The 16,649-nt window shown below is 41.1% G+C and overlaps 1 protein-coding gene across 1 annotated transcript in view; it reads right to left on the bottom strand.

Moving 5' to 3' along the window:
- Nucleotides 1–16,649, bottom strand: part of galnt18b (UDP-N-acetyl-alpha-D-galactosamine:polypeptide N-acetylgalactosaminyltransferase 18b) — a 73,120-nt gene that overhangs the window by 35,503 nt on the left and 20,968 nt on the right. The window contains exons 2-3 of the mRNA XM_030048603.1: nt 8,959–9,154; nt 7,737–7,903 (exon numbers count right to left, since the gene is read on the bottom strand). Of these exons, the coding sequence (XP_029904463.1) occupies nt 7,737–7,903; nt 8,959–9,154 (363 nt within the window). The remainder of the gene's footprint in view (nt 1–7,736; nt 7,904–8,958; nt 9,155–16,649) is intronic.

The raw sequence follows: 16,649 nt of genomic DNA, 5'->3' as shown, positions 1-16,649 counted from the left end.
CAGATCAACTTGACACAAAAACACAACCTAAGTTGTGTCTTTGTTTAACAAGATCCAAGTTCCATTTTCATTTTATAGAAACTACAAAAAAAACAAACAAAAAAAAAACAGATCCATATAAGAACAGTAAGCACTCAACCAATATTAATATTTCTACATTATGGCACTTGTTTGTGCAAAATAGCTGGTCTTGGTATTCAGTAAATGAAATGTTATCCAGAAATTGCTCTCTTCTATCAATACGAGTCACTGCTAAACAGAATTCCAGATGAATCTGCCTTGGGCTGCTGAAAGTGAAGAGGCACTTTAAGGATTACTTTATTGATAGTCTGGCGTGCTATTCTACTACAGCCCATATTCAAACCAACAGCGATCATACTAATGGTGTGAAAATTAGACAAGTTAAACAGATGTCAGCCGAGGTTAAAAACTGTGTTTACAGAGCAGCTCTTATAGTTGCTTTTCAGTGCAGTTTGGAATCTCTCACAGCTTGGGCAGTTTTTTCATCCAAAGGATTTAGATGCTTTTTTTTTCCTTCATAGACTGAATAAGTGAAGGAGGAAAGTGCCTTGTGATGTTATGGAGTATGAAAACATTTTAGTGGCCTTAAACGCTTACCAGTGACTAGTCCAAACTCTTTGAGAGGCAAGGTCTGTGCACCAAGTTTGAATAGTCTATAATGTAAATACTGAATAGAAATGTCCTTCAGACTGGCTATCTGGTCCATTTAGCTTACAGCTCCTCAGAGAAGCTCTATCTCGGTGTTTTAATCCAAAAAGAGCACCGAGGACAAAACGACTGGGTCAGTCAGCCCTATGGAAATTGAATGGGTAGAACATGCATTGTATAGTTTTGTACAGAATAAGTTATTGATATTATTGTTATTGACTGATTGTGACAAAACAAGCACCTGGCTGTTCATTGCTCTCTGTCATGGTGTGCTCTCAGCTCTCAGCAACGACAAGGGGTATCTTAAAGTTAACGCATGGAATTAATTCAAATCAATGGCATGTTGCTACAGTTTTTTAAAAATGATTGGCAGCTCTTTCGTAGCCTATCGCAAGCAAATTTGAATATTAGCTAATTAGATGAATCAGAGTCATTGATTCAGAGCTACCAAACTCTGCTGCTGATGCGGTGATGTCAGTTGAGCACTCCAGCTGTTGCCTTGGCAAGGTGAACCACCTGGAGATACTCTGATTTGTTCTGAACCAAAGGCCCACACTGCTCCTATTCATTCAGTTTCTATGGTCACCCCCCACTAGGTGCACACTTATAGCTCTACTTTGATCGCGGTGCAAATTAGAGCTGCCCCTCACAGCTGACATGTCACTCTACTCATCAATGTACAGCAAGAGGAGATATTATGTGGTTGAATAAAAACAATTAGTATGCTTTAGGATTAATCATATTTCATTAATACAGTGGGTACTGTTAGCCTGGCAGATAAATGCAGTGGAATGTGGCACTCCAGACATACATTTCCCTTTCATTTCCTCCACATTTCAGAAATCCCGAGGTGAAGAGTTTTAGGCTTTGAACTGAACCAACCAAATATGAAATTATTTTAAGAGATAATGAAGCGCTCATCCTTACACAGCATTGCGAGGGATGCCACCGATTGCCTTTCCCTCATTTTCCAATGGTGCTACAAAATAAACAACAATTTAATGTACAAGAGATTACTGGATTGTAATGGAAAAAAAAAAAAAAGTCTGACAGCAAACCAAACTTTCCTTGACTCTGGTCTGGATACCAATCATGTACAACTTTGTAGCGGGTAGTGTCTCTATGGTAACGACAACTTATCCAATTTCTTGGAACTCCCTGAGTATTTCATGAACAGTTTCTTAAGAACAAAGTTTAAAAGTTAGTTTATGAGAACTAATCCTGGATGCTGGTTTTCTGTCTCGCCAGCTAGTTAATTGCATTCACCTGGCGTCCCAGGTGTAAATCAGTCCCCGATTAAATGGCGAGAATGAAAAGCAGCAGGGCTCTCGGTCCTGACAACAACGATTGAGAGCCGCTGACTTGTACTAATTCAACAGTTTTAGCTTACTGGATAGAGAAATGAGAAACTGAATACGGTTCACCGTCGAAATCCTCCTATCTTTCATTTTGAAATTTTAATTCTGCCTACAGGGAGGCTAGTCATTCATGTGCACCTGCTGATGAATATCCAACAGTTTACTGTATCTATAATTTGTTTTAACCGCGGAATAATTAAGACATCCCAATGTGCGCGAATTGAGAATAACAATGATGAAGTGTTATGGCTCATAACAAATCATAATGAAGCATATTAAGTAACAGGTTCATTACAGCAGGAATGGCTGATGACCAACACCCATCAATCTTTATGACTGATTTCCTGCTGAAGCTCCACTGGAATGTGATGGGCTTTAGAAAGGAGATGATTTGGAACAAAACAAGTGAGCAGACTTTTAACTTTACTGTGAAAAATGCCAGTGACAGATTAGAAAAGTACTACTAAATTCATATTTTTCATATTTATTCATATTCTTTCATAGTTTGAGAAGATAAGAGAGCAAATTAATGAGTGAGCAGAAGAATGATGAACACAACATTTGGCTCATTGCAATCATCTCCTCAGTGAAATATGAGAACATTAGCTGTGCGTGTGACTTACTAGATGCAGATAGCTATTTGGTGAATGCGCAGTAATACACCATTGAGCCTTTCGAAATTCCTAAAATCTAGCATAGATGGAAAGCTTGCAACCAAAGGGCGAGTGGTGGAGATGAGCTCGGAGGGAGTTAGTGTGCTCCTCTTGTTGCATTCAAATCTGTGTGTGTGCTGGAGTGTAGAATGGAGATCTGTGCTGGACTGTGTTTCCTGTGCTCGTGTGGTGTATGACTCGCCTGGTTTACTGACCCCATGAATCACGCTGTAATTCAATGTCCTGTCATGTCTCTATCAGAGATATAGTCAGTACTTGTCCCATTGATGGGCCAAGACCATTGGTCAGCGTTAAACCAATCACAGTAGGTTAAATGACTGTGTCATCAGGTATCGCAACAACAACAGTGCCTTTTAGACTGGCAAATTGTTTGTCTTTTCATGTATAGATACCGTAACATTTCTTGAGAACAGAAGAAATCTCCAAATTTATCTTGCTGTTGGTAACATCACCACAACGTCACCATGTCTGTTTACTTCACTGAAGTGAAGGCATCGTCAGAGAATTTGTCGACTGGCCAATCACGCATCCCGCACAGATTCTGTTCAAATTCATCCCTGGGAATGAGAGCAGGTCCAGACCTCAGGAATCGCCACATAATTTAAAAATGTGAGCGTGGTAATTCACAAGGTATGTAAAGCTGCACATGTGCAATGAGGCAAGCGATATTTTAAGGCTCTATTCTCTATTCATGGTTCTATTCTGACTGATCAATTGCGGCATTCTGGTTGTATTTCCAAATGGTTACGAATTTGTTTGGAGAACATTAAGTGTCTGATACATAGATGGTGACTGAACTATCACTGGAAAAGAAAAGACATCCAGAAGAAAACTATGAACAAGGTAGACAGCAGACATGCACTGTAGTAGACTAGCACTCAAATGTATGTCTAGACATCCAATTCTAGCTCTTATGGATGCAAAGAGAATGTATTTTGTTTAGAGTCTTGGAGGCTAGTAAAATAGTTTTGGTATTAAAATTTGTGTCAACTTTTTGCTATCTTTCAAAAGTAGCCTGTTGTAAGTGAAATAATGTACTACCAGCCAGCTGGTCATTATCACAAAATAAACCCCTTCAGGACAATGATGTACCAGCAGGTGGTACAATATCCCTTACATATTCAGCTCTTTGTTTGTTGGGCTGCCCAAGGGACCCGCAGAATTATCATGTGAGGACAACAGAGATGAGGCCCTGACAGATGGAGCTCCAGCAGAGATACCACAAGAACCACAGGCCCCGTTCACACCTGGCATTAAAATGCATCTTGGGTGATCCAATCAAAAGTGAACAGCTCAAAGTATGTCTGTTCACACCTGGCACTAGAACGCGTCTCCACGTGCATCTTGAGTGCCAACCTCTGATCGGATCTCACTTTCCCGCTCTATATGCAAATTAACACGTACATCATCAAATACATTTTGGTTTTTAACAACAACAATATACCTGTGTACAGTATATTAACTAAGAGGGATTTGAAAGATTTGAAATTACCACCTGCCAAATGTAGGAAAATATTAACTCTAGTGACTAATGTTTTGAACTTACCAGCCAACTTGGAGAGTGGATTTAATAAATCAATCTCTATAGGCTATAAATATCACAGGGTTCATCTGAGAAATGGAGAACCCACATTCCTCCTTAGCGTATAATGGTGTAGAGAATATGGATTTTCAATACAGTTTGTAAATATCTGAAACTGTTTAAATCCATTGAATCATCCTCAAGAGGCTGTTCCCTCCTGATATTAACATCCATCCTGAGAAATCTGAATACAAGCTGACACCTCTAAGTACAGCTGTGAACAGCAGCAATATGTGAGTGATTGGATCTCAGGAGGCATTTGGAAGTGGTCTGGGACGCTTGAGTCTGCATCACATTAGAAGTGTAAACAGACGTGTGTCCCAGGATGCACTGAAGGACCGCCTCCTGACCTGATGTCCTCTGTCTTGTCCAGCCCAACACCCCGACACCGGCCAGACGGACACTTTTCCAATAGGGAAAATATCTTACCTGACTCTGGCCAGCAGCTGAACTGTCAGCTGATGGATCAAATGCAAACTGAAGTGCAGATTGGCTATAAAGCAGCTGGTTAATGAATAAAACCTCCCCTTAATAAGACATGAGCTCCCCTAAAAACATGATTCAAAAAATCTCTCTAAAATTTGTATTGACAGTATGCAGGTTTTTTTTTTCCATATAAAATTGGGAGGTTCTTAAATTTCGTCCCCAGTGCGATTAAACACGTTATGTCTAACGCTAGACACAATAGTTACTACAGGAACAATGCAGAAATATCATAGCAGCCGTGTGAATGTACGCACTGCAGTTACTACAGGAATACCACAGAAATATTACAGGTCCATTTATCCACCTAAGCGAGAACCCTCTCAGACCTGTGGGAATAATTAAATAATCTGAGCCTGAACGTGATCGGGTCGAGCCTTTAACAGACTTGAAAAACGTTTTCATTGATTGACAACCGAATTAAAATGAGGCTGGAGTGCGCAAGGATGTCCCCCTTTTTTTTAAATACCTGCTGCCTGTTAAATGCAGTTTTTTTGTGTGTGTGGAAAGAGGACGAGCAAAGTGGGAATTTCATTTCTCCCTCTCTCTCTCTCTCTCTCTTTCTCTCTCTCTCTCTCTCTTTCTCTGAAATGTTACGTGTTGATTTGCATTGAGAGCAGGAAAGTGAGACACAAGTGGGCAGGTGAGGCGCATGTTAATACCAGGTGTGTATGGACGGACTGACAGCTGTCCACTTGTATTCGAATTTCTCAGGACGTTTGTTAATACCAGGTGGGAACAGCCTCCTATTCTCTTTTGCTTCCTGCTTGGAGTGAGTGTTTCTCTGACAGCTCAAACACACACACACACACACACACACACACAAAGCTGTACTGCTGATCATTCATAGCACTGCTCTTAGAGCATCAGTTGTATCGCTTGATGCATTTGAAAATTCAGTCTCATATTGTAAAAAGAAAAAATAATCCCTTGGTTTCATATTAGTACATCAGCTTACTGGATAAGGGATTTGTACAGCTACCGCATTATGTTTATTCACAGAAACTCGCTCTTCCTTGTCCATTAATCATCATCAGCATGCGGGAAAATGAGTACATACTTTCACCTAAGTGGAGGATGTGACCTGCCTAGGCGCTCCTTCAATGCGGTCAGGAACATGTATGCGTTCACATTTCAATTACGATGTGGACAAATGAGTCCCAGGCCTTCTCTGAATGTGGCTCAAGTGTTTGGATGTCAATGTTGTTTTGAGCGTGTTCAGACCTGTATTTAGTGCTGTCCACTTGCAACTGGATCAGCCAGGACGGATGTTAATTCCGGGGCTGAACAGGACCAGAGAGGCTCGGCTGTGAAGTGACACGACTCTAAACATTCTTACATTCTTTCTGCTGTCTACATTTAGCTTGAGATTAGCTGCTGAGTGCAAAATCCCTCACACTTGCACACAAGACTCTCCTGCCTTTTTAACTTAAGTTGAGCTATAAAATCATGAGTCTTCTGACAGCCGGTCTAATAAGTGAGCCCTTCTCAAACCGACTGTTACACAGGCGAGCCTTTCTCAGGCCACAGCTCGGGACATTATCCAATTAAGGAGGAATCAGCTAGGTCAATTTGCCCTTCTCTCCCTTGATGGCTACAGTGTCTCCTGCATGCTAATGTCTCTTGGAGGTGAACTGTGACAGTGGCAGATGACTGGTATAACGCTGTAGATGCCTGGAAGGTTAGCAGTAGAGCATAACCCCCCAAACAATCTCAGCAGCACTACAGGTCAACGGGCTAATGACATTTAGCATAGATAAGATTCACAATCATGGCGATAAAGATAACAGTGGGCCTATCAGAGGCAGTCTGACAGAGTGCTCAAGCCAACAGGGTGAAATGCCATCAGCAAAATGTCAATGCGTGACTTGGGTCCCTGAAGGAGGTAAAGGGGACTGCTCTCTAGCTCACAATTACGTGATAAAATCTTTATGGGATTTGACAATCCACTTGTGCTTGGAGGTGCAGCAGCAACCTTTTGGATTTTCACCTATTCATTTTTTTTTTTTTTTTTTTTTTAAATGGAATGGCACGGTAGCTTTGTATATATTCAACTTGAGATATGCTCAATATCCAGCTTTCTGGGAAATAATAGCCTGAGGGGGAATGCTCATTTTTATCCCAGCGGGTTGAGCTGAGTGAGCTTACCAAGCCACAGCACAGTGTGTTATATTCAGTTACAGCCGGCTTCAGACCATGATGCACAATGGTTTGCATCAATGACTTCAGTAAACATATTCTTCCCAGTGCCCCGTATTTCCCATGTCAGTTTGCCTCTAAATGGCTGTCTAAATCCTTGTTACAAGCAGCACAGCCAATTTAAAGTATACTGCCTAAAAATGACCTTGGCACGGTATCATTACCTTTTATAGCCATCCTTGCACCGCACTGAGGTAGTTAAGTCTTACACTATTTGTCTCCTTTTCACAGCTGACTTCAGCTCTGGACCCTGTTCCTGGCTCAGTTGCTGACAGTGACCATGATAACAACAGTAGCACCGCTCGGAGTTAACACAGCACAGCAGTTAGTCATTCTCAGCATATGCTGCATATCTTTTGCTTAGCTCACCCTCACCCATACAAATGTAAGAATTACAGATTGCAATTGCAGACATGTACAAGATATGTACAAACATTTCGTTACCTTTCTGGACGCTTATCTGCCTCAGGGCAGATTTTCTTTCTTTTTTTTTTTTTTTTTTATTAACTAATTAGTGTTTTTCATCTGTTGGTTAAAATGCAGTGAGCACAATATAATTAAAAACATTAAAGGAGACTAGAGGCTAGCAGACCACATACAGAGCAATACGTACCACTGAGAGAGATTTTGCCCTGCGTTGGTCAGTGGTGTGTAAACTATGCTGCACAGCCTCCTGTACCATTCTGTCTCCAAAAAACTACTTTCAATACAACACGCTGTAATTACAGTTACATTTTATCCCGCCTACTTAAGTATAATGATGCTGCTTACTGTTATTGCTGTTGTCGTCTACCAGGATTATCTCTTTAAGGAGATGGGTGGGCGTCCTGTTGATGGCGGAGTGAATGGACCGCAGGATGACAGACAAGGCCTCATTCACAAAAATGAACACAATGCTCACTTGAGGGAGGTTTAAAGGATATGTAATGTTTCTGCACCTGTGGAGGAAAAAAATAAACACTGATAAGGAAGGGGTGAGATTTACATGCCAATATAACACAAACCACAAAGCCATTTTTATCAGGTGCATGACCAAGGGCCCTGTTTTTATGAATCCAGGCACAATCACAGGTGCTGGCACTAGGCCACAGCGCTGATGCGCTAATTCGTGACAAACAGATTTTTGGTCATTTCATGGCCAGATGTGGCCAGTGCATAAAAGAGATTGGATTGAAGGAATAAATTACCAGTAGGTGTGGCAGCAATCAAATCAGCTCCTCTCATTTCTTTTATCACTAGTGCACTCCCCACCGAGGTGCAGTGACAATTTGGTAATGGATGAGGAGAATTTAGACCCGCATCTCCCAAGACAACTCATGTTCTTGTCCTAGAGGTGCAAATAAGCTGCCAAGGGCAAACACTGTCCAATTTAAAGTTTCATGTTTATGTCAACCATGATTTCCATGCATAATGATGTGCACTGAAAATTTCTTGTTGGAGGACATTTACATGATTTGTCGTGCAATAAAATGTATTTCCACTGTTAGCTTGTTTTACTGGAGTGATTAAAAAATCCCATTCCGTTTGCTGCACTTACATACACACAATAATGTGAATATTACAAATACTGCAAGTAAGGCAAACAATTTAACCATTTACATGATTGATTGCATGCATGAACAACTCCCTATGATTATTGTCGTCACACACTAATTTTGATTATCCAGAAAGAATTGGGAAAATTATACATTTTTGTATATATACCATTAATTGAATTTTGAGGGGAAAAAAAATCCACAAGATGCAGCAAAACTGCCATTTTGCCAGCATGATCTGCACCAGCACAAAATCAGGGTCCCACAGGTGTAGATTTGTAATGCAGCAGGTAAGGGAAAGCATCAGTGAAACAAGTAACATAATCAACTTCAGGCTACTAAGGATCCTCCTCTGTCCCATTGGCATGCAATAGACATGGTGCAATAGGTTAGGGATGACAATTTAGATGAAGCTCTATTGAGCAGCAATTTTAATTGTATGCTACCTGCAATCTTACCCATCAGGCCTGAGGTCTGGTGTTGGCCTGTCTAATGAGAGACGGTCACTGAGGTAGCCATTATAGCCGTAGTACTGGAACATCTTCAGTGCCACCCTGCGGTTCTCCGGACCCAGCTCCTGACCCCAGTGTGCAAACAGCGATGAGTCAGAGAATGAAGTGTCCGCCTGACCGTCCTCTCCCCTCCCTGGAGTCTCTAGGAGGTGCAGGAAGACAAATGGCATGAATATTTGTCTAGGCCACTGCTCCTCTCAAAACCGGGGGCTTGGGATGGTTTGTAAGATGACATTTAAGAAGCATGAAAAAAAAAAAAGATGATTCTAATATAATCCTTGTTAAAGATGCAGTTTTCCTTGTGATAAAAAGATGGTAGTGGCTGCAGGGTGGCCTGCTGGTTAGAGACTGTCCTTCAACGGGATGACCGGGAGTTCAAGCTCATGTCGGCAAGCATCCAACCTGCTAAAGTGTCCTTGAGCAACACATTCAATGCCTACCAGCACCAGGTGCATTGTTCTGTATATCTGGCCTTCTGCTCGACCCCCCTGTACAGGAGTGAAGCGAAGAGAATTTTCCTACAGGTGGAGTAACACACACACACACACACACACACACACACACACACACACACACACTACCAGGCTATTAATCGACAATTAACCAAGTAAAACAATCTGATCATTTTTGGTGTCAACATTCACCGTCCTGTGTGTGTGTTCTTGCATCAGAAGTTCTAAGGGCACATTTTGCTTTCAAGGGCTGTGAGCCAAAAGGGTTTTCAGCCTCAGTGCTCTGGGGTCATAGAGTCCTCCCTACTTTTTCAACTGGCACACAAAAGCATCGAGAGCAGAGGGAAGTTTCAGAATCGCACGTTTAATCGGACATACAATGAGTTTGTTGGAAAAAAGATTCTTTTGACGGGCTCAGTTTATGTTTGGACTGCAGTGACCGCACAGTATTATGTGGCATCAGTTCTCATATTCTGTTAATGTTTGCAAGCCAAAAACATTAAATGAATGACATGATCAATAGCCCTGTAAAATGTGTCTAGCACATCATATGATTATAGTGTTTACCTCTAGACTCCAAGTGAATTTCCACTACATCCCCATTTGTAACCTTCCTCTTAAAAACATATATACAGTACAGCAGGATGCCCAGGGAGTTAATTTAATACTGTCATTCTGAATCTTAGCGTCCCATGGGGCATAATGCAGAGGGAGTCAACACTCAGCCACAATGACACATGAGACAAGCTCTATTCATTTCATCATTGTTACTGAAACGCACAGTGATATCTGCGTTGTTTTCACAGCGATGTGTGAAAACATGGTCGTAACCAATAAATTTAGAGTATTTTGAACGTTATTCGAGTCTTTAGTAGAAAAGAGACTCATGTCAAAGGATATTAGTCGTGCTTATGACTTGCATCATGACTGTTTTTAGACCTGAGAGCTTAGACCTGCAGTAAACAAGGACTTGTGCACGCAGGAAAAAAATGGTCAGAGTAAAAATACATCTAAGCTACTGGAGAAAAAAGGACTCAAATGATCTGTAAAGTGGCAGCATTACAGTAGTAGTCGTGGTGCTGTTGCTGTTTTTGATGTTTTTAATTCATGAGGTTTTATCAAGTGTTAGAATATAGCAGGATAATGACTGCCAGTAAGCAAAATGCAATTAAAAAACGACTAATTAATTTAAGCGATGAACCAGTAGCTCTTTATCAGGTATGGTATTGTGAAGGCTGTATATAAATGCCAAAGTCTCAGAGGAGGGAAAAGCTTTCAGCTCCTCAGCGGCAGGCATAGCGACTATTAACAAGTATCCAAGGGATATGCTGCAGTATGTGTGGCATATAGCAAACAGTCCCAAGACACAGATAGCTTACAAACAAGGCAACAATATGTTGCTGTGAGCCCAGCTACCCAAGGTACATGCCAGCGACGTTGTGACAACGCTATCTAACAGCCAACAATTCGTCATGGCAACCGGAAAAGTGAAAGCCCAGGATACACTATGGCAATGCACATCGAGTTACATCGAGTACCTGCAAGATCACGGCAACATAACCTGTGGAAGAGCACCTGTGGAAGCAGGGAGCCAATCAGGTGTCAGGGCCGTGGAGCAGCAGGAAATGCAAGAAAGAAAGCATTCCAGCCTCAACATCATTGGCTTGAATATACTTGAAAAGACTGGCCACTAAAATATGTATTTTTTAAAATGTCTAATGAAAATATAACACATAACAGCAAGTATCGGTTTTTATCTTATTTTTTGTTTAGCTCATGGTAATGCTGTGGCAACTGTGGCTTGTCATTCACTCAAATTATTTTTTGAATCACATGCCATGAAAAGTGTATCCACATCTCACGACATTCCAACTGTAGTATAAAGTAATTTATTTTGAATGTCCTAAAATTATGTAAAGGTAATTAAACTGATAAGAGGCTTGACTTGTGATGCATTGTTAACTTTTGCAAGAGTTTATAAAATGCAAATGGATAAATTCAGCTCATCATTCACCAAAATCATCAACACTAATGCTAGCTGACATCAACGTCTGCTGTAGCTGCTGTCTGCGGTGGGTTTCTGTCTGTGGAATCTTGCAGAAATCTCCCAAGTAATCTGAGCCAAACAGGCAATGTGACTTCCATGGGCTGATGTGGGACTGAGGCAGGAGGTGACGCTGTGCTCAGCTGCTTCCTCAACACACAGAGGGCTTGGAATGGTGCGCTTGATTTATTGTTCCCATCTTTGCCAAATTTGAGGACCATTCAAGATATTGTTTGCACATGGGCAACAAGGGATTAATAACAATAAGAATGACTTCATTTTGTGTGCATGCCCAAGATTAACCCAGAGTAAAAGAAAGGTTCTTGTTCAAAGAGGTTATTGTTCATTTTTAAGAGACATGCCCTACTTTTTGCTTTTTGTGTTGATATTCTATGTTAATGAAATGCAAACTCGTATCCGATCATTTGATTAATTGTAAAGATCATCAGCAGAATACTTGAATATTTAAATAGTTGATAATTGCAGCCCGACAGGCAAGTGAAAAAAGAGCTGTGTGGATTGCAACAAACTACACTGTTAGATAATGATAACCCCAAAAGACAATATTTCCACATGAAGGGTTTGTGTGCTGCTGCTTTGTGACTATATATTTATTTAAAAAAAAAAACAAAAAAAAAACTCAGCATCAGAAACTGTTACCTTTGCATCCCTACTATAAAATATAAAAGTAACAAAGATGCATATTACATGCATGCCTGCGTATGGCTTTCCTCAAATACTATTGTTAGGCATGAAGACTAAATCTTTCCCCTGGTATCTGGAAAAAGGACTCATAAATGCTAACTTCATCCCGTCTTGCACACCGTGAACATCAACCATCGCCCTTCATGACGGTGCATGCTAAGCACCACGGTGACAAATGATATTAAAATGTGGCGTATCGATCCTCAATGAAAAACTAACAAACCAGGTAGGAAGTGAAGCAGCATCCGGGAGTCAGAGTACAGTGTTCACTGATGTCAGCTGTCAGCGCCTGAGGCTGTGTAACGTCAACCCCTCAACAAATTCAACACACAGGCGCTAAAGTTTCAGTGCTTTGAAGCGGAGGGAAAGTGTCTTAGTTCTTTATGAGAGAACACTGCGATTGGGCTAAGGAGAGGATAAAAGTTATGTATGTCTTTCAATCCCGGAAAATATGCCTGAAGGCTCATTCATTTGCCTGCTTTTGCTGGTGATTAATTAGGCCTACAGAGACGATTTCCTCAGTGGTGAATCTCTAAAGCAGCAGTTAGGGCAGAGGTTGGTGTTTTGTGGACAGGGTAACCTTGGCAACTTGCACAGCCTTTAGCGTATTCAGAGTCTGGCTCCAAAGACACATGCAGACCTTTGACAGGCGTCATCCTAATGAGTTTCACACGATCACAATGTTTGGAAAACAACAGACTATTTTTGGGACTGCAGTGGACCGTAATTAGCAATATTTGAAATTTCTTTGACATTACCCCCAAATTACATCATTTACCTCAAAACTGACTGAAATCTTTCACTTTTACTGTGCCACCAAACACATTCTGAACATTTTAAATCATGTTGCAAACTGAATTTATGATGTTTATTTGATGGTTTTGCTGCAGAACTCCAACTAAGCTGCACAGAAATGAAGTTACATTCCAGTTGCTCATGTAAAGGCACCCTTAAGATTTCAGAAACTCCATGACGGTGTGGCAGCCCTGGTTTTGTTTTTGCGATCTCAAATTGGTTTTCAATAAATTTTGAGGGTAACTGTTGATGTAATTTGGGCAGTAATTTCAAAGAACTTCCAAAATTGTTACTGGCTAAATATCACCAAGTTATTGTGAACTTTGTGGCCCACTAAAACGAGGTCTTACCGATACTCTGCTTCTGAGGACACACTCAGTCAAGTGATCTCAGCACTTAACTCGGCGAAAGTAGTGCGTGTGTGTGTGTATGTTTCTGTGCAGACGAGGGAAATGGTCCCTGAGCTTCTGAGCAGCACTCCAGGCGCGTGGAGTGCAGTGGAAAGTGTGCTCCCATTGTGTGCACAGCGGGGCAAATCAGAGTTGTCTGCTCTCCACACCACAGTCACAGAGCAGAGGGGCTGAGGCTGAACCATGCAAGCAGCATCGTTCAGCCTCAGCATCGGCCCATGCAACATACATGGGCTGAATGAATACTTAACCATCCGTCATCAGAGTCTTCACTGTAAACCCTGCATACTACAAGCCAATCGCCAGAGAGAAAGGTAAGGGAATACGCTGAGAAGCCGCTGCAAATGTAAAATACAAACATTACCAATTGTCTGGAAGCCTCAGTTCCTGCGTGAAATTTTTCAAGGCACAGCGGTACATTTTAAATTATTAAATTTGATCCCATAAAAGGGAGTTCACAGTGATGGAACTGCCCCACGGTGTACAAAGATTTTTATCAAGTTCTCTTCATTCATCTGTGTGCCTTTGGAGAGGGAAATGTCTTCGATTTCACAAGCAAACCATTATTGTTTTTGGCACCTTGGAGACAAATCTCTTCCACGCAGCGCTAACTCACTGCGGTGAAGTAGCGATGTAGACTTTTGATAGAACTACTGACTCGTAAATATTTTAACCAGCCGGCTCTGTTCACTCTAAGCGCCGCTGCGATGAGGGAGAAAAGCAGTAAACATTTGCCCCCTTCTGCTATTTTAGGACATTTGCATATTGCAAGACCATTGGCTGTCACGACGGCTTCACTTTCTGTGAGATACCACGCACCATAAGCGGCCACATGCTGCAGAATCGGTTTTGAAAGAGGCTGGGGACCAAGGAAGTGTATAAAGCACTGTCTTCATTAGAGTTAGTAGTGACACTTTGTCTTGAGAATTTTATAAGCAGCCAGCTTGCTGCCAGACTACTGCCAGTTTACAGTCCGCTCCTGCATTTTCCTTAATAATGTAAAGACAAGTTGCACCTCAGCTGAGTTGTCACAAAAACGCAGTGATATGCCAAATGGCTAGAACAAAATCTGTCAATTAGAGGGAGAGCTACAGAGAAGTTAAGATTTATGGACGTCTAAAGGAGAAGTCACCCCACTGGACTTTAACTGCAAACTGAAATTGACAACGGAATATCATTTTAATCGGTTAAATATCCTTTGTTCACCTTGACACAGGGACCGTGGAAGGGGAAAAAAAAGAGAGAGAGTCTGTAATTCTTCGTGTGTTCATTTGATATGCCTGAAAATACCCTCAAATTAAAGCAGGCAGTGTGCAATTTATCCTCAGTCATTGTGTCATTTTACATTCCAAGTAATGAGTATGGAGCCAAAACATCAAACACTGGGGCGCAGTCAAAACACTCATTGTGTATTCGTTCTGACAACAAGTGCGAAGGAGGAGAAGATCTTGGCATAGTCTGCTGTATAAAGAAAAAAAAAAAAAAAACAGGTCTTATCATCCACATGAAAATTTCAGGGCAGACTGCTGTTCCTACAAGTTGATATCAAAGAAGGTGACAGCTCGAGAAGACGGTGTTTTAAAAACTTTTCACGTTTCAGGCACTTTTGACGGCGGTGCAGAAAATCCCCTGCATGTTCTTACAGTCACATTTACCATTTTCCCCACTGCATTTCCTGCAGAGCTGCTCGAGACTCCGCATCTTGATAAGATCACAACTTATGCTTCACTTCCCGGGCTTGGTGAAAGAGCTCTAACACTGATTGGATTATGCAGAAATAAGCCTATTAATATTTCATATTAGGGAAAATAAGATACGCCTGTTTTAGTTCATCGGCATATTTGATTTGGCAATTCGGGCGGCAGCATGAAACAATTGACTATAGTGTGCTCGCTGGCTTAATTTTTAAGTAATGATACCTGTAGGTTATTAGGGGAATTCAAATAGCAAAACGTATTCCTGGGCTGCTTGAGTGGGACCATGCCTGAATGTAAATGCGCCTCAGCAGAACGGACAAAGTTAAGTTTAAATTAGAACCAAGAACAAAATGTACCTTCACCTTTTTATGTAGAAACATCAATCAGTCAGCCTACCAATCAATAATAAATAATAAAGTCATCAGCATGGTACAGACTGCTTTTAAGGGTATTACTGCAATTTGCTTGAAAGACCAAGAATATCAGGTTATCCTTATTAACTGAATCTTATGTGAATTAACTTTCAAATCATACTTAATGAAAAAGTGGCTTCGCTGCATAAATCAAAGTAAATCCAATAACTCCCAGTTCAATGCTTAGCTAGGACACACATTTGAATATAGCGCTCGTCATGTTTTCCTCTGCTCAGGTTTACCAATAGGACTACCAGTCAAGTGAAGTGAGGGACAAACACTCTGTGTGGGTAGTTAAATAAAACTGTGTGCCAATACAGCCTTTAGGCATTTTAATTAACAGTATGAATTTTTGATGGGGCGCAAACCCCTCTGGTCAGTCATTATAACAAAACTCTACACAGAAAACAAACTTGGTTTTTCAGTAGGAACTTGGCAAATATCTGTAAATAATAATAAAGTGGCAAGCTTTGTGTTCACTAAGCTGTGTGTTTTGAGGCTTTTTTTTTTTTTTTTTTTTTTTTTTGTAGGGAAATGATTTCCAAAAATTGTTAAGGACACAAATAGGATTCTGAGTTGTGCAGAGAGCTGTTTGTAAAGCCTCCCGCATAACAAAGCAGACAAAGCACGGTATATAAATATTAATGAATATCGATGCAAAATCTTTCAACTTTTTCATCCTGTATAATATAATCTGTTTAATCCATCTCAAATTCCCAGTCGTAACCTACTGACTTCTGAAACTGACTTCTAATATCTGACTTCTAATATCTCCTGACATGAAATAAAAATTACAGTCGGTGCTGTCGATGCAGAGAACCCACAGAACTATTTTGTTCTGCGGCTGAGCACAGAGCTCTCATTGTGTTTCCACCGTGCTCGGTACCTTTGACACCGCAAGCCCTTTCAATCGACATATGTGTAAAACATCACTGTGGAGCCGATACTGTGTACGCAGAACAAAGACGCTCTTGCATGCTGACCACGACCCAGCACAGTGGTATACTGTATCATTACTGCGCTCTCGCTAAAAGCAATCTTGACTGTGCTACAAGTGTACGCTGCCAGCAAACGGAGCTAATAACCAATTAGTGTGTTTACAGGGTGAGGGGTTGTGCCCT

The sequence above is a fragment of the Myripristis murdjan genome, chromosome 3 (assembly GCF_902150065.1).
Source record: "Myripristis murdjan chromosome 3, fMyrMur1.1, whole genome shotgun sequence".
Classification (NCBI taxonomy): Eukaryota; Metazoa; Chordata; class Actinopteri; order Holocentriformes; family Holocentridae; genus Myripristis; species Myripristis murdjan.
Note: the sequence above shows the minus strand (reverse complement) of the source record. Positions and strands in the feature narration are given on the sequence as shown.